The sequence below is a fragment of the Pristiophorus japonicus genome, chromosome 14 (genome assembly GCF_044704955.1).
Source record: "Pristiophorus japonicus isolate sPriJap1 chromosome 14, sPriJap1.hap1, whole genome shotgun sequence".
NCBI lineage: Eukaryota > Metazoa > Chordata > Chondrichthyes > Pristiophoridae > Pristiophorus > Pristiophorus japonicus.
The window spans coordinates 65,161,808-65,185,200 of NC_091990.1; the positions used below are offsets into that span (position 1 = coordinate 65,161,808).

The 23,393-nt window shown below is 48.2% G+C and overlaps 1 protein-coding gene across 15 annotated transcripts in view; it reads left to right on the top strand.

Moving 5' to 3' along the window:
* col16a1 (collagen, type XVI, alpha 1) overlaps window positions 1–23,393 on the top strand; it is a 618,256-nt gene that overhangs the window by 424,001 nt on the left and 170,862 nt on the right. For all 15 annotated transcript variants that reach the window (XM_070899262.1, XM_070899261.1, XM_070899260.1 and 12 more), the window contains 4 exons: window positions 1,099–1,221; window positions 1,665–1,718; window positions 1,819–1,860; window positions 4,023–4,058. In XM_070899262.1, coding sequence (XP_070755363.1) covers window positions 1,099–1,221; window positions 1,665–1,718; window positions 1,819–1,860; window positions 4,023–4,058 — 255 coding nt within the window. The remainder of the gene's footprint in view (window positions 1–1,098; window positions 1,222–1,664; window positions 1,719–1,818; window positions 1,861–4,022; window positions 4,059–23,393) is intronic.

Below are 23,393 nucleotides of genomic sequence, written 5' to 3' on the forward strand. Positions count from 1 at the left end.
GGAGCATAGTTTTAGAATAAGGGGTTTAAAACGGAAATGAGGAGGAATTTCTTCTCTCAGAGGGTTGTGAATCTTTGGAATTCTCTGCCCCAGAGAGGTGTGGAGGCTGGGCCATTGAATATTTTTAAGGTGGAGATAGACAGATTTTTGAACAATAAGGGAGTCCAGTGTTATGGGGAGCGGGCGGGGAATTGGAGTTGAGGCCAAGATCAGATCAGCTATGATATTGAATGGCAGAGCAGGCTCAAGGGGCCAAATGGCCTACTCCTGCTCCTATTTCTTACGTATTCTCCAGCTCTGCTGAAGGTGCACCTGGTCTCACCAGACAAACCCTGCTGAAACCGGGCAAAGTGGGACCCATCTGGTCCCCCGAAGGTAATTTCTTAAAGCAGCTTTCTGGCACAGTTCAAAAGTGTGTCCCTCAAGCATCTCTACCTCATCCTCTTCTTCATCTACATGCTGCTCCATTTTGGCCTTAGTACGATACCAGCTGTATTGACACAATGGCCAAGTCATGGTTAGTAATGAGCGCTGGAGAATTGCTAGACATTACTGCGAATCTAACCCCTGCTCAGATACACTGTTAGGAAGACGTCTTTAATTACTTCTTTCCTTCACAGGATGTGGACATTGCTGGCAAGGCTGGCATTTATTGCCCCATCCCTAGTTGCCCTGAGAAAGTGGTGGTGGGCCTGCTCCTTGAACTGGTGTGCTGAAGGTGCTCCCATGATGGTGTTGAGTGGAAAATCCCAGGATATTGACCCTGGTCTGTCCACTTTGCCTCTGAGTGTTGAGTGCTCCATACTCATCACCACACAATATTGAGTAGCCTCTCTTGTCTCAACATCTGCCCATCCCGCTTGAGTCCGTGATTGGTATCACTTCAAATTACTGCCTCCTTGCCTTGCACTGTGATTAACTGCCACCCAAATTCCTGCTTCAGCTCTCTCTTCTTTACTGTTACTGTCAATAACTGATATCTAATTCCCCCCAAAATCCCACTGTTCCTCTGGTTTTAGTGAACTGTCAAACCCCCTCACTGGAGGGCCATGACTCTGGCAGGTTTTGTTTGATGCTGAGGTCTGGTTCTGTGTGCAGGGGGATCAGTGTGAGATTTGCCCCACCATTCCAGAAAACTTCAAAGACGTGATCGGACTTCCAGGAAGACCAGGCACTCGAGGGGACCCCGGACCCCCTGGGACAGGAGAACCCGGAAAACATGTGAGTCAAGTCACTAAACCAGGCTCTCATGTGTACACCTACCAGACGGACTGTGTGAGCGTCTGCCTGCGTCTGTGTCTGTGTGTACTTGTGTGCCAGCGTGTATGTCTGCATGTCTGTGTCTGCGTGCGTGTGTCTGTGCGTGTGCGTGACGACATCAGATACGGGTCCGATCAGGCTAAGCTACGATATCCACACAATCCAACAGCCTGCCGACAAGCACTGCCTGGTCTTGCACCTGAAGATCGGAGCCTTGGCTGAGGTATGGGACGGAGAGGGAAGGGAAGGGCTGGTGGAAGGGGAGGTGGCTGCAGAACATGTGGAATCGTATCCCAATAAGCCTTGATGCCTTCAGGAGAAGAGAGGAGATGATTAAAAATAAACAATGTGTGTGTACCAAAAACTCGGTGTTTTAATAACTTGCTAATTTTGGATTAATTTAGGGTCACACAGGACTACAGGGATTGCCGGGCGCTCCAGGTATAAAGGGCGCGAAGGTAAGTGTGAGATCTCCACGACCAGCTTGATGGTCCTTTCTGGTCATTACAGGTTAATGCGATTCATGTGTTAATAGATTGATCTCTTTATAATTAACAGGGAGAGACAGGACTCCCAGGGGCAGGACAGCCCGGTTTTCCGGTGAGTAAACAACAACTTGCATTTATATGACGCCGTTAACATAGCAAAACGTCCCAAGGTGCTTCAGAGGAATGTTTTCAAACAAAATTTGACACTGAGCCACATAAGGAGATATTTGAAAGTGACCAAAAGCTTGGTCAAAGCGGTAGGTTTAAAGGAGAGATTTAAAGGAGGATAGAGAGGCGGAGAGGTTTAGAGAGGGAATGCCAGAGCTTACGGCCGAGGAAGCAGAAGGCACGGCCGCCAATGGTGAGGCAGAGAAAATCAGGGATGTGCAAGAGGCCAGAATTAGAGGAATGCAGAGATCTCGGAGGGTTGTAGGGCTGGAGGTGGTTGCAGAGATAGAGAGGTGGTAGGGCTGGAGGTGGCTGCAGAGATAGGGTAGGGTGAGGCCATGGAGGGATTTGAAAACAAGGATGAGTATTTTAAAATCAAGCGGTTACCGGAAGCCAATATAGATCAGCGAGCACAGGGGTGATGGTGAACAGGACAGTTAGAATACCGACAGCAGTGTTTTGGATGATTGGAGGCCAGCCAGGAGATCATTGGAATATTTAAGTCTAGAGATGACAAAGACCGGGATGAGGGTATCAGCAGCAGATAAGCTCAGGCAGGGGCGCAGACGGAGATGGAAGCAGGTGCTCTTGATGATGGCTCAGATATGTGATCAGAAGTTCATCTTGGGATCAAATACGACACCAAGGTTGTGAACAGTGTGGTTCAGCCTCAGATAGAGGCCAGGGAGAAGGATGGAGTCAGCGGATAGGGAATGGAATTTGTGTCGGGGACCAAAGACCATGGCTTCAGTCTTCCCAATATTTCGTTGGAGGAAATTTCTGCTCATCCAGAATTGGATGTCGGACCAGCAGTGTGACAAATCAGAGACAGTTGAGGGGTCGAGAGAGATTGTGGTGAGATAGAGCTGGGTGTCATCAGCATACCTGTGGAATTTGACATGTTTTCGGATGATGTCGCCGAGAGGCAGCATGTAGATGAGAAATAGGAGAGGGCCAAGGATAGATCCCTGGGGCACTCCAGAGGTAACGATGCGAGAGTGGGAAGAGAAGCCATTGCAGGTGATTCTCTGGCAATGACTGGATAGATAGGAATGCACCCAGGCCAGGGTAGTCCCACTCAGTGTGGACAACGGAGGAGAGGCGCTGGACGAGGATGGTGTGGTCAACTGTGTCAAAGGTTGTGGAAAGATCGAGAAGGATGAGGAGGGATTGTTTACCACGGTCACAGTCACATAGGATGATATTTGTGACTTTGATAAGGGTCGTTTCAGTGCTGTGGCAGGGACAGAAACTGATTGGAGTGGTTCCCTTTACATCCAGACCTTTTCTCATTCCCCTTTTCTCCTGTCTATTTCATGGTAATGTAATCCTTCGATCCTGGTGCTCTGTGATGCTCAAGTACTCCATGTTCTAGACACCGCCTATTGTCCACATGGGCTGGATAGATGTTTGACCAACTAGTGGTCAGCTGCTGAAGGTTTCTTTCTAATGCTTCTCTCCATCTCCATCCTCTTCCTCCTTTCCTGTTTTCGCACCTCGGTTGCTTCCGACACTGTGGGCCTGTCGATGCTCCTCACTCCAGTCACCCGTTACAGACAGGGCAGGCAGAGACTGCCGATTTCGACACCTTGTTTCAGTGTGAGGTTAGTGTCCTCGCTTGCACACTGCTTATCCCTCACTCTTTGCCTTTCTGTCACTTGCTCTCTCTCCTCCTCTCTCTCTGACACTCTGTCTCCCTCTCCCTCTGTTTCTATGTGGTGTGTGTCTCTCTCTGTCTCTTTTTCGCTCTCCCTCTGTCTCTCTGTCTCCCTCCCTCTCTATCTCCCTCCCTCTCTGTCTCCCCCCCCTTTCTGTCTCTCTCTCTCTGTCTGTGTATGTCTCTCTCTCTCCCTGTCTCCCTCTCCCTCTGTTTCTATGTGTATGTCTCTCTCTCTCTCTCTCTCTCTCTCCCTCTCCCTCTGTTTCTATGCATGTGTGTGTGTGTGTGTGTGTGTCTCTCCCTCTGTCTCTCTCTCTCTCTGACTCAGAGATCATACTTGGTAACACTTTATTAACTGTATAACAGTTTTGTATGGCGGTAATCTCACTGGTTCAGTGTATATACACATTGTGAAAATATTTAGTTTCAACTTTGTTTATTTTTAGGGAAAGGATGGCACAATGGGAAAACCAGGAAAACCGGTGAGTAAATCCTTGGAATGTTTCAATAATTGCGGGAAATAGATTATATTCTGATGCTCACGGACAAATCAGAGAGACTGCTGACCCTTGCCTTTTGCCCTTTGGCATTGAGCGATGGTGTCCCACTTGTGCCGGTGAAACTCCGTCTGTGGTCAAGCCTGAAACCCAGAGTGTGGGGTCTGTGTTCATGAGCCTGTATGTGCAGTGCTGAGTGTTATGTATTAATGCTTGGGGGTCACCAGACATGAGAGGGTGCCGCGGTCGGAGGTCATCGGGCTGTACGCAGGTGGCATGTGTGCTTGGTCACCTGTATATAAGCTACGTGTCTTTGTCAAGCTGGCACTCTTAGGCTGGAATAAAGATGGATCATAGAAACATAGAAAATAGGTGCAGAAGTAGGTCATTCAGCCCTTCGAGCCTACACCACCATTCACTATGATCATGGCTGATCATGCAACTTCAGTACCCCATTTCCGCTTTCTCTTCATACCCCTTGATCCCTTTAGCTGTAAGGGCCACATCGAACTCCCCTTTGAATATATCTAATGAACTGGCTTCAACACCTTTCTGTGGTAGAGAACTCCACAGGTTCACAATTCTCTGAGTAAAGAAGTTTCTCCTCTTCTCGCTCCTAAATGGCTTACCCCTTATTCTTAGACTGTGACCCCTGGTTCTGGACTTCCCCAACATCGGGAACATTCTTCCTGCATCTAACGTGTCCAATCCTGTCAGAATTTTATATGTTTCTATGAGATCCCCTCTCATGAGGTCCCCTCTCATTCTTCTAAATTCCAGTGAATATAAGCCTAGTCGATCCAGTCTTTCTTCATATGTCAGTCCTAACATCCCGGGAATCAGTCTGGTGAACCTTCGCTGCACTCCTTCAATAGCAAGAATGTCCTTCCTCAGATTAAGAGACCAAAACTGTACACAATTTTCAAGGTGTGGCCACTCCAAGGCCCTGTACAACTGCAGTAAGACCTCCCTGCTCCTATACTCAAATCCTCTCGCTATGAAGGCCAACATGCCATTTGCCTTCTTCACTGCCTGCTGTACTTGCATGCCAACTTTCAATGACTGATGTACCATGACACCCGATCTCATTGCACCTCCCCTTTTCCTAATCTGTCACCATTCAGATAATATTCTGCCTCCCTGTTTTTGCCACCAAAGTGGATAACCTCACATTTATCTACATTATACTACACCTGTCATGCATTTTCCCACTCACCTAACCTGTCCAAGTAACCCTGCAGGCTCTTAGCATCCTCCTCACAGCTCACACTGCCACCCAGCTTAGTGTCATCTGCAAACTTGGAGATATTACATTCAATTCCTTTGTCCAAATCATTAATGTATATTGTAAATAGCTGTGGTCCCAGCATTGAAACTTGCGGTATCCCACTAGTCACTGCCTGTCATTCTGAAAGGGACCCGTTTGTTCCTACTCTTTGCTTCCTGTCTGCTAACCAGTTCTCTATCCATGTCAATGCATTACCCCCAATACCATGTGCTTTAATTTTGCACACTAATCTCTTGTGTGGGACCTTGTCAAAAGCCTTTTGAAAGTCCAAATACACCACATCCACTGGTTCTTCCTTGTCCACTGTACTAGTTACATCCTCAAAAAATTCGAGAAGATTTGTCGAGCATGAGTTCCCCTTCATAAATCCATGCTGACCTGGACCGATCCTGTCACTGCTTTCCAAATACGCAGCTATTATGTCTTTAATAATTGATTCCAACATTTTCCCCACTACCAATGTCAGGCTAACCGGTCTATAATTCCCTGTTTTCTCTCTCCCTCCTTTTTTTAAAAGTGGGGTTACATTAGCTACCCTCCAATCCATAGGAACTGATCCAGAGTCTATAGACTGTTGGAAAATGACTACCAATGCGTCCACTATTTCTAGGGCCACTTCCTTAAGTAATCTGGGATACAGACTATCAGGCCCTGGGGATTTATCGGCCTTCAATCCCATCAATTTCCCTAACACAATTTCCTGATTAATAAGGATTTCCTTCAGTTCTTCCTTCTCATTAGACCCTCGGTCCCTAGTATTTCTGGAAGGTTATTTGTGTTTTCCTTAGTGAAGACAGAACCAAAGTATTTGTTCAATTGGTCTGCCATTTCCTTGTTCCCCATTATAAAGTCTCCAGATTCTGACTGCAAGGGACCTACATTTGTCTTCACTGATCGTGTTCTTTTCACATATCAAAAGAAGCTTTTGCAGTCAGTTTTTATGTTCCCTGCAAGCTTACTCTCATACTCTATTTCCCCGCTCCTAATTAAACCCTTTGTCTGCCTCTGCTGAATTCTAAATTTCTCCCAGTCCTCAGGTTTGCTGCTTTTTCTGGCCAATTTATATGCCTCATCCTTGGATTTAACACTATCCCTAATTTCCCTTGTTAGCCACAGTTGAGCTACCTTCCCTGTTTTATTTTTACTCCAGACAGGGATATTCAATTGTTGAAGTTCATCCATATGATCTTTAAATGTCTGCCATTGCCTATCCACCGTCAACCCTTTAAGTATCATTCACCAGTCTATTCTAGCCAATTCACGTCTCATATCATCGAAGTTACCTTTCTTTAAGTTCAGGACCCTAGTCTCTGTATTAACTGTGTCACTCTCCAGCTTAATGAAGAATTCTACCATATTATGGTCACTCTTCCCCAAGGGGCCTCGCACAACAAGATTGCTAATTAGTCCTTTCTCATTACACAAGATCCAGTCTCGGATGGCCAGCTCTCTTGTTGGTTCCTCGACATGTTGGTTTAGAAAACCATCCCTTATACACTCCAGGAAATCCTCCTTCACCGTATTGCTACCAGTTTGGTAAGCCCAATCTATATGTAGATTAAAGTCACCCATGATAACTGCTGTACCTTTATTGCACTAATCCCTAATTTCCTGTTTGATGCCATCCCAACCTCACTACAACTGTTTGGTGGTCTGTACACAACTCCCACTAGCGTTTTCTGCTCTTTGGTGTTCTGCAGCTCTACCCATGCAGATTCCACATCATCCAAGCTAATGTCCTTCCTTACTATTGCGTTAATCTCCTCTTTACCAGCAACGCTACCCCACCTTCTTTTCCTTTCTGTCTATCCTTCCTGAATATTGAATACCCCTGGATGTTGAGTTCCCAGCCTTGGTCACCCTGGAGCCATGTCTCTCTAATCCCAATTACATCATATCCGTTAACAGCTGACTGCGCAGTTAATTCATCCACCTTATTACGAATGTTCCTCACATTGAGACAGAGTCTTGAGGCTTTTTTTTTAACACTCTTTGTCCTTTAGAATTATGTTGTAATGTGGCCCTTTTTGATTTTTGCCTGTGATTTCTCTGCCCCCCACTTTTACTTATCTCCTTTCTACCTTTTGCTTCTGCCCCCATTTTACTTCCCTCTGTCTCCCTACATAGATTCCCATCCCCCTGCCATATTAGTTTAAACCCTCCCCAACAGTACTAGCAAACACTCCCCCTGGAACATCGGTTCCGGTCCTGCCCAGGTGCAGACCATCTGATTTGTACTGGTCCCACCTCCCCCAGAACCGGTCCCAGGAATTTGAATCCCTCACTCTTGCACCATTCCTCAAGCCACGTATTCATCTTAACTATCCTGCTATTTCTACTCTGACTAGCACCTGGCACTGGTAACAATCCTGAGATTACTACTTTGAGGTCCTACTTTTTAATTTAACTCCTAGCTCCCTAAATTCAGCCTGTGGGACCTCATCCCGTTTTTTATCTATATCGTTGGTACCTATATGCACCACGACAACTAGCTGTTCACCCTCCCCCTCCAGAATGCCCTGCAGCCGCTCCGAGACATCCTTGACCCTTGCACCAGGGAGGCACCATACCATCCTGGAGTCTCGATTTCGGCTGCAGAAATGCCTATCTATTACCCTTACAATAGAATCCCCAACCAGTATAGCTGTCCCACTCTTTTTCCTGCCCTCCTGTGGTGCCATGAACTTGGCTGCTGCTGCCTTCCCCTGATGAGTCATCTCCCCCAACAGTATCCAAAACGGTATATCTGTTTTGGAGGGAGATGACCGCAGGGGACCCCTGAACTACCTTCCTTCCACTGCTCTGCCTGATGGCCACCCATTCTCTATCTGCCTGAGTAACCTTTACATGCGGTGTGACCAACTCACTAAACGTGCTATTCATGACATCCTCAGCATCGCAGATGCACCAGAGTGAGTACGTGTGCAGGTCCAGTGCCACAATGCGGGCTGTCAGGAGCTGCAGCTGGACACACTTGCTGCACACATAGTAGTCAGGGACACTGGGAGCATCCCTGATTTCCCACAGGATGAGCATTACATGGTTCTGGGCTCTCCTGCCATGACTTAACCCTTAAATTAACTTAATTTAGCAACAATGCCAAAGGTTACCTACTGATAAAGAAATAAAAAGAAAAGAAAAAGATTAAATATTCACCAATCCAGCAGCCAGTTACTTACACGCTTGGCTGTGACATCACACTTCAGTTTCTTTTTACTTCCTTGTTTTATCTGCACCAGCTGGCCCCTCGGACTGCCGCTGCTCCCCCTCGCTGCCGCCGTCCTTTTATCCTCCCGCGCCGCTCCTCTCCTCTCCTCTCGCGATGCTGGTCCCTCGGACTGCCGCCGCTCTCCCTCGCTGCCGCCGTCCTTTATCCTCCCGCACCACTCCTCTCGCGATGCTGGTCCCTCGGACTGCCGCCGCTCCCCCTCGCTGCCACCGTCCTTTATCCTCCCGCACCGCTCCTCTCGCGATGCTGGTCCCTCGGACTGCCACCGCTCCTCTCGCGATGCTGGTCCCTCGGACTGCCACCGCTCCTCCTCACTGCCACCGTCCTTTATCCTCCCGCACCGCTCCTCTCGCGATGCTGGTCCCTCGGACTGCCACCGCTCCTCTCGCGATGCTGGTCCCTCGGACTGCCACCGCTCCTCTCGCGATGCTGGTCCCTCGGACTGCCACCGCTCTCCCTCGCTGCCGCCGTCCTTTATCCTCCCGCACCGCTCCTCTCGCGATGCTGGTCCCTCGGACTGCCACCGCTCCTCCTCACTGCCACCGTCCTTTATCCTCCCGCACCGCTCCTCTCGCGATGCTGGTCCCTCGGACTGCCGCCGCTCCCCCTCGCTGCCACCGTCCTTTTATCCTCCCGTGCCGCTCCTCTCGCGATGCTGGTCCCTCGGACTGCCACCGCTCCTCTCGCGATGCTGGTCCCTCGGACTGCCGCCGCTCCCCCTCGCTGCCACCGTCCTTTTATCCTCCCGTGCCGCTCCTCTCGCGATGCTGGTCCCTCGGACTGCCACCGCTCCTCTCGCGATGCTGGCCCCTCGGACTGCCACCGCTCCTCCTCACTGCCGCCGTCCTTTATCCTCCCGCACCGCTCCTCTCGCGATGCTGGTCCCTCGGACTGCCACCGCTCCTCTCGCGATGCTGGCCCCTCGGACTGCCACCGCTCCTCTCGCGATGCTGGTCCCTCGGACTGCCACCGCTCCTCTCGCGATGCTGGTCCCTCGGACTGCCACCGCTCCTCTCGCGATGCTGGCCCCTCGGACTGCCACCGCTCCTCTCGCGATGCTGGTCCCTCGGACTGCCACCGCTCCTCTCGCGATGCTGGTCCCTCGGACTGCCACCGCTCCTCTCGCGATGCTGGCCCCTCGGACTGCCACCGCTCCTCTCGCGATGCTGGTCCCTCGGACTGCCACCGCTCCTCTCGCGATGCTGGTCCCTCGGACTGCCACCGCTCCTCTCGCGATGCTGGCCCCTCGGACTGCCACCGCTCCTCTCGCGATGCTGGTCCCTCGGACTGCCACCGCTCCTCTCGCGATGCTGGCCCCTCGGACTGCCGCCGCTCCTCTCGCGATGCTGGCCCCTCGGACTTCCGCCGCTCCTCTCGCGATGCTGGCCCCTCGGACTGCACCTGAGTAAGTTTACAGTAACCAGACTCTTAAGTCATTAGAATTGGCGACGACGATATTTAAGAACCTTCGCATGCACAATGGGCACTGTTGGAATCCTGGAGAGATTCATGGAGGGCAAGGATTGGGCAGATTTTGTCGACTGTCTGGATCAGTATTTTGTGGCCAACGGCATGGAGACAGAGGCCTACGCAGTTAAACGCAGGGCAGTTCTCCTCACTGTTTGTGGGCCGAAAATTTACAGCCTCATGAAGAATCTTCTCTCGCCTGGAAGTCCGGCAGAAAAAAGGTTAAGAGGAATTGTGTATGATAGTGGGTAACCATCTGAAGCCAAAAGAGGGGATCATCATATCACGCTACCGTTTCTACACGCATGCTTGTGCTGAGGGCCAGGACATGTTGGGATTTGTCGCCGACCTGTGACATCTTGCTGAGCTGCGTAAGCTCGGGAACATGCTAGGAGACATGCTGCATGATATCTTCGTGATGGTCATCAACCGTGATGCGATTCTCAGGAAGCCGTTGGCTGCAGAGACGTTGGATGTGAAAAAGGCCATCGCGACTGCCCAGGCATGCATGACGACGGATATCATCGATGAGTCGGAGTTTCTCGGCAAGTACTGTAAACAAGATAGCATCGTCTTCGGGCAGAGCTGCTTAGAGCCCGCGAACTGGTTTGAACCAGATTTCACCCTGTTGGCGTTGTGGGGGCAATCATCGGCCTCATCAGTGTCGGTTTAAGCAATACTCATGCAATGGATGTTCGAAAGTGGGGCATCTTCACAGGATGTGTCCACAACAGATCAAGTGTGGTGCGGCTCACGTGGTTGATGACGACCAGTTCAGTGATGGCTCGGATACGCAACCCGAGGAGGAAGTGAATGGACTATATTCGTTCTTGAGCAAGAGCCAGCTGATAGTTGTTAATGTGAAGCTGAATTGCGTGCCTGTATCAATGGAGCTGGACACGGGTGCGAGCCAGTCGATAATGAGCCAAAGGACATTCAACAAGCTGTGGGACACGAAGGCTGCAAAACCAAAGCTGAGTCCATTCAATGCCAGGTTGCGTACTTACATTAAGGAACTCATACCGGTGCTGCAGCAATCGAGGCATCATATGATGGTGTGGTTCACGAGCTTGCATTATGGATCATCCCAGGTAATGGTCCAATGCTGTTCAGCAGGAATTGGTTCTAGAAAATCAAGCTGAACTAGAATGATGTCAAGATGTTGTCCTCGATGGATGATACTTCGTGTGCTCAAGTATTGAAAAAGTTTCCTTCTTTGTTTGAACTGGGCATTGGCAATTTTACAGGAGCCAAGGTGCAGATTCACCTGGACTCCAATGCAAGACCTGACTATCACAAAGCTCAGTCTATTCCGTACATGATGAGGGAGAAGGTTGAAATTGAGCTTGACAGACTCCAGCGTGAAGGGATCATATCACCGGTCGAATTTAACAAGTGGGCTAGTCCCATTGTTCCTGTGTTGAAGAGTGATGGCACTGTCAGGATTTGTGGAGATTACAAGGTTAAGATTAACCGATTTTCAAAACAGGATCAGTATCCATTACTGAGGCCTGATGATCTGTTTGCCATTCTTGCTGGTGGAAAGCCGTTCACGAAACTGGATCTGACGTCGGCCTATATGACACAGAAGCTTGTCGACACTTCGAAGAAACTCACCTGCATCAATATCCGTAAAGGACTGTTCGTCTACAACAGGTGCCCTTTTGGGATTCGTTTGGCTGCAGCCATATTTCAGAGGAATTTGAAGAGTTTACTGAAGTCCGTTCCTAGAACTGTCATGTTTCAAGATGACATTCTGGTCACAGGTCGCGATACCACTGAACATCTGAACAATCTTGAAGTCCTACAGCGTCTGGACAAAGTGGGACTCAGGCTGAAACACTCAGTGTGCATTCATGGCACCTGAAGCCGAATTCCTCGGAAGGGAGATTGCTGCTGATGGCATCAGGCCCACTGATTTGAAAACCGAGGCCATCAAAAATGCACCCAGGCCTCAGAATGTGATGGAGCTGCGTTCGTTCCTTGGGCTACTCAACTACTTTGGTAATTTCTTACCCAGATTGAACACTTTACTCGAGCCACTGCATATGTTACTAAGAAAAGGCAACAACTGGGGTCTGGGGTGCGTCTCAAGATAGAGCCTGAGAAAGCCAAGAATCTGCTATGTTCAAACAAGTTGCTTGTTCATTATAAGCGTTTTGTATTGGCCTGTGATGCTTCATCATATGGGGTTGGCTGCGTACTCCAACAAGCAAATGAATCAGGCAAGCTACAACCTGTTGCGTATACTTCGAGAAGTCTTATCTAAAGTGGAAAGAGCTTACAGTATAGCAGAGAAAGAAGCTTTGGCCTGTGTGTGTGGGGTTAAAAAAAAATGCACCAGTATCTGTTTGGTCTTAGTTTTGAACTAGAAACGGATCACAAGCCGCTCATTTCATCGTTTGCGGAAAACAAAGGTATCAATACCAATGCATCATCCCGCATTCAAAGGAGGGCGCTGACATTGCCTATGATTACGTCATCCATCATAGACCCGGTACTGAGAATTATGTTGATACACTGAGTCGTCTGCCCTTACCCACAACTGAGATGGAGACGCCTCAACCTGCAGATCTATTGTTAGTAATGCATGCTTTTGAGAGTGAAGGAACCCTTGTCAATGCTCAACAAGTTAGGATCTGGACCAGCCATGACCCTATTTTATCGGTTGTGAAACGGTGTGTACTCAGTGGTGATTAGCCTGCCTTACCTATGGAGCTGCGTGAGGAGACCAAACCTTACAACCGTCACAAGGATGAGCTGTCCATTCAGTCAGACTGTTTACTGTGGGGTAATCGTGTAATCATGCCTAAGAAATGCAGAGAAAAGTTTGTACGTTAATTTCATAGCACTCATCCTGATATTGTCATGATGAAGTCCATTGCTAGGTCTCATGTATGGTGGCCTGGGATTGACTCTGATCTGGAATCATGTGTGCATCAGTGTAATACTTGCATGCAGCTAAGTAAAGTACCAGCAGAATCTCCGCTGAGTCTTTAGTCATGGCCATCCAAACCATGGTCGAGGATCCACATTGATTTTGCGGGCCCATTCCTAGGAAAGATGATTTTTGTCATATTGGATACATATTCTAAGTGGATAGAGTGTGTTATTATGTTATCCAGCATGTCTACAGCTACCATTGAGAGCCTTCGTATCATGTTTGCTACTCGTGGTTTGCCTGACATTGTTGTGAGCGACAATGGATCTTGCTTCACAAGTCTTGAGTTTCAAGAGTTCATGAAACTGAGTGGCATCAGACATGTGAGATCAGCTCCATTCAAGTCTGCTTCTAATGGTCAAGCAGAGCGTGCCGTTCAGTTACAGGTCAAGACCTCATATGCTTACTGGGGTTCCTCCTGCTGAACTACTGATGAAGAGAAATCTCAAGACCAGGCTTTCTCTTGTTCATCCTGATTTGAATGATCGTGTTGAAAACAGACGTCAAAGTCAGCAATGGTATCATGATCGTGCTACCGTGTCACATGACATCTCGATCAACGATCCGGTTTATGTACTGAACTATGGTCAAGGTCCAAAGTGGATCGCCGGCACTGTTACAGCCAAGGAGGGTAACAGGAGGTTCCCAATAAACAAGGAGGGTTTATTGTCATGCTCAAGAATGGGCAAACATGCAGGAAACACCTTGACCAGGTTAAACTGCAGCACACGGATGAACTGGAACCGAGTGAAGAAGATGCAGTCAGTAACCAACCAACCCTTGTTCACTCATCAGAGGACTCTGCTGACATTACTGACTCTGAACCTTCAGTCTCTGATGTGGTCATGACCACTCCCATCAGATGTGCTACTCAGCCCTCAGTCTCAACGGACTCAGAACGCTCGCCCGGAGCCAAAGTTGAACTGAGACGATCAACTCGTGAGCGGAAAGCCCCAGACTGTCTTAATTTGTAAAATGACTGTTGTTAAGATTTTAAAACGGGGATGTTGTTATAGAAACATAGAAATTTACAGCGCAGAAGGAAGCCATTTCGGCCCATCGTGTTCGCGCCGGCCGACAAAGAGCCGCATGGTCCTTGGTCAGCAGCCCTAAAGCTTACAAATAAACCTATGAACAATGACGGAAAGGCAAAGAGCACCCAGCCCAACCAGTTCGCCTCACACAACTGCAACATCCCTTATACTGAAACATTCTACACTCCACCCCAACCGGAGCTATGTGATCTCCTGGGAGAGGCAAAAACTAGATAAAAACCCAGGCCAATTTAGGGAGAAAAAATCTGGGAAAATACCTCTTCAACTCATCCAGGCGATTGAAACTAGTCTAGGAGATCACCCTGGCCATAATCTATTCCCTGCAGTACTTACGATTATATCTGCTCCGTCCAACAAAAGGTCATCCAGTCTAATCCCAATTGCCAGCTCTAGGTCCGTAACCCTGCAGGTTACGGCACTTTAAGTGCCCATCCAACCATCTTTTAAAAGTGGTGAGGGTTTCTGCATCCACCACTCTTCCAGGCAGCGAGTTCCAGATCCCCACAACTCTTTACGTAAAGAAGCCTTCCCTCAAATCCCCTCTAAACCTTCCACCAACCACCTTAAAACTATGCCCCCTCGTAATAGACCCCTCCACCAATGGAAATAGACCCTTGCTTCTTGTGGTGTATATGGCCACTATGGCCAGGCCCCTCAATATTTTGTACACCTCAGTGAGATCTCTTAACCTCCTCTGTTCCAGTGAGAACAAACCCAGCCTATCCAGTCTGCCTCATAACAAAGATTCTCCATTCCAGGCAGCATCCTCGTAAATCTCCTCTGCACCCTCTCTAGTGCAGTCACGTCCTTCCTATAATTCGGCAACCAGAACTCCAGCTGTGGCCTAACCAAAGTATTAAACAATTTAAGCATGACCTCCCTGCTCTTATATTCTATGCCTCGGCTAATAAAGGCAAGCATTCCGTATGTCTTCTTAACTGCCTTATTTACCTGGCCTGCTACTTTCAGGGATCTGTGGACAAGCACTCCAAGGTCCCTTTGTTCATCTACACTATTAAGTGAACTACTGCTTAATGTGTATACCCTTTCCTTATTAGCCCTCCCAAAGTGCATCACCTCACACTTCTCTGAATTAAATTCTATTTGCCACTGCTCTGCCCACCTGACCAGTATTTTGCTATCCTCCTGCAGCCCATGACTTTCCTCTTCATTATCAATCACACAGCCAATTTTAGTGTCGTCTGCAAACTTCTCAATCATACTCCATATATTCAAATCTAAATCGTTGATATATATACCACAAGAAGCAAGGGACCCAGTACTGAGCACTGCGGAACCCCACTGGAAACATCCATCAATCATTACCCTTTGCTTCCTGCCTCCAAGCCAATTTTGGATCCAACTTGCCATTTTGCCCTGTATCCCATGGGCTTTAACCTTCATGACCAGTCTACCATGTGGGACCTTATCAAAAGCCTTGCTAAAGTCCATATATACTACATCGCGCGCACTACCCTCATCGACCTTCTTTTAATTACCTCCTGAAAAAATTCAATCAGGTTAGTCAAAACACGATCTTCCCTTAACAAATCGTGCTGACTGTCCCTAATTAATCCTTGCCTTTCCAAATGCAGATTTATCCAGTCTTTCAGGATGTTTTCCAATAATTTCCCCACCACCGAGGTTAGGCTGACAGGCCTGTAATTACTCGGCCTATCCCTTTCTCCCTTCTTAAACAAGGGTACTGCATTAACAGTCTTCCGATCCTTCGGCACCATGCCCAATTCCAAAGAGGACTGGAAAATGAAGGTCAAGGCCTCTGCTATTTCCTTTTACTTCGCTCAGAAGTCTGGGATGCATTTCATCCGGGCCTGGGGACTTATCTACTTTCAAAGTTCTAAACCCCTTAATACTTCCTCTCTCTCTATATTTATTTCATCCAGAATATCGCACTCCTCCTCGATAGCAGTATCTGTATTGCCCCTTCCCTTTGTGAAAACAGATGCAAAGTATTCGCTAAGAACCCTACCAACATAGAACAGAGCTGATGCAAGGAGACAGAGGGAAGTAGAATGGGGACAGAAGCAAAAGATAGAAAAAAGAAAAGTAAAAGTGGAGGGCAGAGAAACCCAAGGCAAAAATCAAAAAGGGCCACATTACAGCAAAATTCTAAAGGGGCAAAGTGTGTTTAAAAAGACAAGCCTGAAGGCTCTGTGCCTCAATTCAAGGAGTATTCGTAATTAGGTGGACGAATTAACTGCGCAGGCAGCAATTAACGAATATGATATAATTGGCATCACGGAGACATGGCCACAGGGTGACCAAGGCTGGGAGTTCAACATTCAGGACGGATAGACAGAAAGGAAAAGGAGGTGGGATAGCATTGCTGGTTAAAGAGGAAATTAACACAATAGTAAGGAAGGACATTAGCTTGGATGATGTGGTATCTGTATGGGTGGAGCTGCGGAATACCGAAGGGCAGAAAACGCTAGTGGGAGTTGTGTACGGACCACCAAACATAAGTGAGGTAGGGGACAGCATCAAACTAGAAATTAGGGATGCGTGCAATAAAGGTACAGCAGTTATCATGGGCGACTTTAATCTACATATAGATTGGGCTAACCAAACTGGTAGCAATATGGTGGAGGGGAATTTCCTGGAGTGTATTAGGGATGGTTTTCGAGACCAATATGTCGAGGAATCAACCAGAGGGCTGGCCATCCTAGACTGGGTGATGTGTAATGAGAGAGGACTAATTAGCAATCTTATTGTGCGAGACCCCTTGGGAACAGCGAGCATAATATGGTAGAATTCTTTATTAAGATGGAGAGTGACACAGTTAATTCAGAGACTAGGGTTTTGAACCTAAGGAAAGGTAACTTCGATGGTATGAGACGTGAATTGGCTAGAATAGACTGTCGAATGATACTTGAAGGATTGACGTTGGATAAGCAATGGCAAACGTTTAAAGATCACATGGATGACCTTCAACAATTGTACATCCCTGTCTGGAGTAAAAATAAAACAGGGAAGGTGGCTAACAAGGAAAATTAAGGATAGTGTTACATCCAAGGAAGAGGCATATAAATTGGCCAGAAAAAGCAGCAAACCTGAGGACTGGGAGAAATTTAGAATTCAGCAGAAGAGTACAAAGGATTTAATTAGGAGGGAGAAAATAGAGTATGAGAGGAAACCTGCTGGGAACATAAAAACTGACTGCAAAAGCTTCTATAGATATGTGAAGAGAAAAAGATTAGTGAAGACAAACGTAGGTCCCTTGCAATCAGATTCAGGTGAATTTATAATGGGGAACAAAGAAATGGCAGGTTGAACAGATACTTTGGTTCTGTCTTCACCAAAGAAGACACAATTAACCTTCCGGAAATACTAGGGGTCCGAGGGTCTAGAGAGAAGGAGGAACTGAAGGAAATCCTTATTAGGCGGGAAATTGTGTTCGGGAAATTGATGGAATTGAAGGTCGATAAATCCCCAGGGCCTGATAGTCTGCATCCCAGAGTACTTAAGGAAGTGGCCCTAGAAATAGTAGATGCATTGGTGATCATTTTCCAACAGTCTATCGACTCTGGAACAGTTCCTATGGACTGGAGGGTAGCTAATGTAGCACCACTTTTTAAAAAAGGAGGGAGAGAGAAAACGGGTAATTATAGACCAGTTAGCCTGACATCCGTTGTGGGGAAAATGTTGGAATCAGTTATTAAAGATGAAATAGCAGTGCATTTGGAAAGCAGTGACAGGATCGGTTCAAGTCAGCATGGATTTATGAAAGGGAAATCATGCTTGACAAATCTTCGAGAATTTTTTGAGCATGTAACTAGAGGATATGGTGTAGTTGGACTTTCAAAAGCCTTTTGACAAGGTCCCACACAAGAGATTGATGTGCAAAATTAAAGCACGTAGCATTGGGGGTAATGTACTGACGTGGATAGAGAACTGGTTGGCAGACAAGAAGCAGAGAGTCGGGATAAACTGGTCCTTTTCAGAATGGCAGGCAGTGACTAGTGGAGTGCCGCAGGGCTCAGTGCTGGGACCCCAGTTCTTTACAATATACATCAATGATGTAGATGAAGGAATTGAGTGTAATATCTCCAAGTTTGCAGATGACACTCAACTGGGTGGCGGTGTGAGCTGTGAAGGGGACACTAAGAGGCTGCAGGGTGACTTGGACAGGTTAGGTGAGTGGGCAAATGCATGGCAGATGCAGTATAATGTGGATAAATGTGAGGTTATCCACTTTGGGGGCAAAAACACGGAGGCAGAATATTATCTGAATGGCGGCAAGTTAGGAAAAGGGGAGGTGCAATGAGACCTGGGTGTCATGGTACATCAGTCACTGAAAGTTGGCATGCAGGTACAGCAGGCGGTGAAGAAGGCAAATGGTATGTTGGCCTTCATAGCTAGGGCATTTGAGTATAGGAGCAGAGAGGTCTTACTGCAGTTGTACAGGGCCTTGGTGAGGCCTCACCTGGAATATTGTGTTCAATTTTGGTCTCCTAATCTGAGGAAGGACGTTCTTGCTATTGAGGGAGTGCAGCGAAGGTTCACCAAACTGATTCCCGGGATGGCAGGACTGACAGATGAGGAGCGACTGGATCAACTGGGCCTTTATTCACTGGAGTTTAGAAGGATGAGAGGGGATCTCATAGAAACATATAAAATTCTGACGCGACTGGACAGGTTAGATGCAGGAAGAATGTTCCCGATGTTGGGGAAGTCCAGAACCAGGGGACACAATGTAAGGATAAGGGGTAAGCCATTTAGGACTGAGCTGAGGAGAAACTTCTTCACTCAGAGAGTTGTTAACCTGTGGAATTCTCTACCGCAGAGATTTGTTGATGCCAGCTCATTGGATATATTCAAGAGGGAGTTAGATGTGGCCCTTACGGCTAAAGGGATCAGGGGGTATGGAGAGAAAGCAGGAAAGGGGTACTGAGGTGAATGATCAGCCATGATCTTATTGAATGGTGGTGCAGGCTCGAAGGGCCGAATGGCCTACTCCTGCACCTATTTTCTATGTTTTTATGTTTCTATGTTAACATCTTCCACCTCCACACAAAGATTACCCTCATGGTCTCTAATAGGCCCTACCCTTTCATTCGTTACCCTCTTACTCTTGATATATTTATATAACATCTTAGAGTTTTCCTTAATTTTACTGTCGAAGAATTTCTCGTGCTCTCTCTCAGCATTCCTAATATCCTTTTTTATTTTGCCTCTTAACTTTCTATATTCGTCTTAAGATTCTAAAGTATTTAGCCGTTGGTATATGACATAAGCGTCCCTTTTTTTCTTAATCCTCCCCTGTAAGTCCCTCGATGTCCAGGGGGCTCTAGAATTATTTTTCCCAGCCTTTTTCTTTGAGGGCACATGTTTGGCCTGAGTCTTCCGGATCTCCTCCTTGAATGCCACCCACTGTTCCGACACCGATTTACCCAGAAGTAGCTGTTTTCAGTCCACTATGGCCAAATCACTCCTTAACTTAGCAAAATTAACTTTTCCGCAATTCGGAACTTTTTTCCAGCTCTATTCTTGTTCTTATCCATAACCAACTTGAATCCGACTGAATTATGGTCAATGGCACCCAAGTGCTCTCCCACTAATACCCCTTCAACCTGCCCAGCTTCATTCCCCAAAACTAAATCCAAGACCGCCCCTCTCGTGTTGGGCTTGCTACATTTATGTTCTTATTAATGTTGGGGAGGTCCAGAGCCAGGGGTCACGGTCTGGGGATGGGGGCTGGGCCGTTTGGGACCGAGATGAGGAGAGGCTTCTTCACTCAGGGAGTGGTGGGCCTGTGGAATTCTTTAACACGGAGGATAGTTGAGGCCAGTTCACTAGATGTATTCAGAAGGGAGTTAGATGTAGTCCTTACTACTAAGGGGATCAAGGGGTATGGCGAGAGAGCAGGAATGGGGTACTGAAGTTGCATGTTCAGCCATGAACTCATTGAATGGCGGTGCAGGCTCGAAGGGCCGAATGGCCGACTCCTGCACCTACTTTCTATGTTTCTATTTTTCTACATACTGTCTAAAAAAATTCTCTTGAATGTATTTCAAGAATCCCACACCCTCTATACCCTTCACATTAAATTTGTTCCAATCAATATTTGGATCATTAAAATCCCCGACTATTACTACCCTATGGTTTTTGGACTTCACAGCAATTTGCCTATACATTTGCTCCTCTTTCTCCCTCCCACTGTTTGGGGGTCTATAACACACGCCCAGCAGTGTGATTGACCCTTTTTTATTTTTCAATTCAACCCATGTGGCCTCATTTGATGATCCCTCTAACATATCATCCCTCCTCACCGCTGTAATAGTTTCTTTAATCAGTACCGCAACCCATCCCCCTCCCCTTTTTACCCCCCTCTCTATCATGTCTAAAAATCCTGTAGCCAGGAATATTGATCTGCCAAACCTGCCCCTCTTTCAGCCATATTTCTGTAATGACTATAATGTCATACTCCCAAGTGTCTACCTGTGCTCTCAGCTCATCCACCTTATTTGCTATACTCCTTGCATTAAAGTATATACCATTCAGCACAGGAAGACCTCCTTGCTTACTATATACTAAGCCCTGTTTCCTCTATCTTACAGATTTGCTTTCTAGATTCTTGCTATCCAATTTCTGCTTTATTTCCTTCCCTTTTGAATTTGTTCTCAGGTTCCCATCCCCCTGCCAAGCTAGTTTAAACTCTCCCCAACAGCACTAGCAAACCTCCCCGCGAGGATATTGGTCCCGGTGCTGTTGAGGTGCAACCCGTCCAGTTTGTACAGGTCCCATCTCCCCCAGAAACGGTTTCAATGCCTCAAGAATTTGAAGCCCTCCCTCCTACACCAACTTTCCAACCACGTGTTCATCCTCTCTGTCCTTCTATTCTTATACTCATTAGCACGTGGCACCAGTAGTAACCCGGAGATTACTACCTTTGAGGTCCTAACCTTTAATTTTCTTCCTAGCTCCCTGAATTCTTTTTGTAGGACCTTATCCCCCTTTTTACCTATGTTGTTAGTCCCGCTATGGACCACGGCCTCTAACTGTTTACCCTCCCCCCCCCTCCCCCCCCCCCCCACCCTCAAGATGCTCTGCGCCCACTCTGTGACATCCTTGACCCTGGCACCAGGGAGGCACAAAACCATTCGGAGTCACGTCTATGGTCGCAGAAACGCCTGTCTGTTTATCTGTTCCCCTAACTATAGAATCCCTGATCACTAGAGCTCTTTTATTCTTCATCCCTGCCCCCTGTGCAGCTGAGCCACCCGTGGTGCCTTGGAATTGGCTCTGGCTGCACTCCCCAGAGGCACCATCGTCCTTACCGATACTCAGAAGTGAATATCGGTTTGAAAGCGAGATGGACTCACGGGGGGAACTCCTGCACTACCTGCCTAGCACACTTACTACGTCTGGTGATCACCCACTTCCTCTCTACCTGCACGCCTTTAAGCTGCAGGATGACTACCTCCTGAAACGTGCTAGCCACGTAATTCTCAGCCTCACGGATGCACCGTATTGACTCTACCCGCTGCTCCAGCTCCAAAACACGGAGCTCGAGTAGTTGAAGCTGGAGACACTTCCTGCACACATTGTTGTCTAGGCTGCGCAAAGCATTCAGGACTTCCTACATGCCGCAGAATGTACACGGCATGGGACTGAGCTGCACTGCCATCTCTCTAGTTAGCCTTATCTAGTTTAAAATCTACTTAAAAAGAAATAGAGAAAAGAGAGCTACTCACCAACTCACCTCAGTGGCCTCCCGACCTCTTGGCCTCCGATCTCCCGACCTACTTAAAAAGAAATAGAGAAAAGGGAGCTACTTACCAACTCACCTCACCGACCTCTGAGGCCTTTGAACTCACGGCCTCCGAACTCCTGACTCGCCGACCTCACAGGGCCGACCGACTCGTCGACCTCCCAACTCAGTCGCCGACTCTCCCGGTCTCGGACTCTCCCACTCCCATTTAAATTAATGTTTGGGGGTCACCAGACACCAGAGGGCGTCGCGGTCGGAGGTCATCGGGCTGGACGCATGTGGTATGTGTGCTTGATCACTTGTGTATAAGCTGTGTGTCTTTGTCAAGCTGGCACTCTTGGGTTGGAATAAAGATGGATCAGGTTGCACCTGACTGAGTTTACAGTAACCAGACTCTTGAGTCATTACACCGAGTCTCCCAGTGCCAGTGTGTGTGTGCAGTGCCAAGTCTCCCAGTGTGTATGTGAAGTGCCAAGTCTCCCTGTGTGTGTGTGGTGCCGTGTCTCCCAGTGTGTGTGCAGTGCCGAGTCTCCCAGTGCCAGTGTGTGTGTGCAGTGCCGAGTCTCCCAGTGTGTGTGTAGTGCCGAGTCTCCCAGTGTCAGTGTGTGGAGTGCCGGGTCTCTCAGTGTGTATGTGCAGTGTCAAGTCTCCCAGTGTGTGTGTAGTGCCGAGTCTCCCAGTGTCAGTGTGTGGAGTGCCGGGTCTCCCAGTGTGTATGTGCAGTGTCAAGTCTCCCAGTGTGTGTGTGTGGTGCCGTGTCTCCCAGTGTGTGTGCAGTGCCGAGTCTCCCAGTGCCAGTGTGTGTGTGCAGTGCCGAGTCTCCCAGTGTGTGTGTAGTGCCGAGTCTCCCAGTGTCAGTGTGTGGAGTGCCGGGTCTCCCAGTGTGTGTGCGCAGTGCCCAGTCTCCCAGTTCCAGTGTGTGTGTGCAGTGCCGTGTGTGCAGTGCCCAGTCTCCCAGTGTCAGTGTGTGGAGTGCCGGGTCTCCCAGTGTGTGTGCAGTGCCCAGTCTCCCAGTTCCAGTGTGTGTGTGCAGTGCCGTGTGTGCAGTGCCCATTCTCCCAGTGCCAGTGTGTGTGTGCAATGCTGAGTCTCCCAGTGCCAGTGTGTGTGTGCAGTGCTGAGTATACCAGTGCCAATGTATGTGCAATGCCCAGTCTCCCAGTGCCAGTGTGTGTGTGCAGTGCCAAGTCTCCCAGTGCCAGTGTATGTGTGCAGTGTCGAGTCTCACAGTGCCAGTGTATGTGTGCAGTGCCCAGTCTCCCAGTGCCAATGTGTGTGCAATGCCCAGTCTCACAGTGCCAGTGTGTGTGTGCAGTGCCCAGTCTCCCAGTGCCAGTGTGGATATGCAGCTTGCACCCAGCTGCAGACTCAGTGCGCCCAGTGCCGGACACCAGAACTGCTTGAAGGCTTGGAGACTGGTCGGCTTCTTTCTGGGAAAAGCCAACTCTGTGCAACCTGTTCTCATAATTAACCCTTTTAGCCCTAGTATTGTTCTGCTGAATCTGCACTGCATTCCCTCACACACTTTGCTTCAGGGTCAAGAGGCTGAATTGTTCGTAATGACGGTCAGTGAGCTCCTGGTGCCAGCTTGCTGAGACACACAGGTCT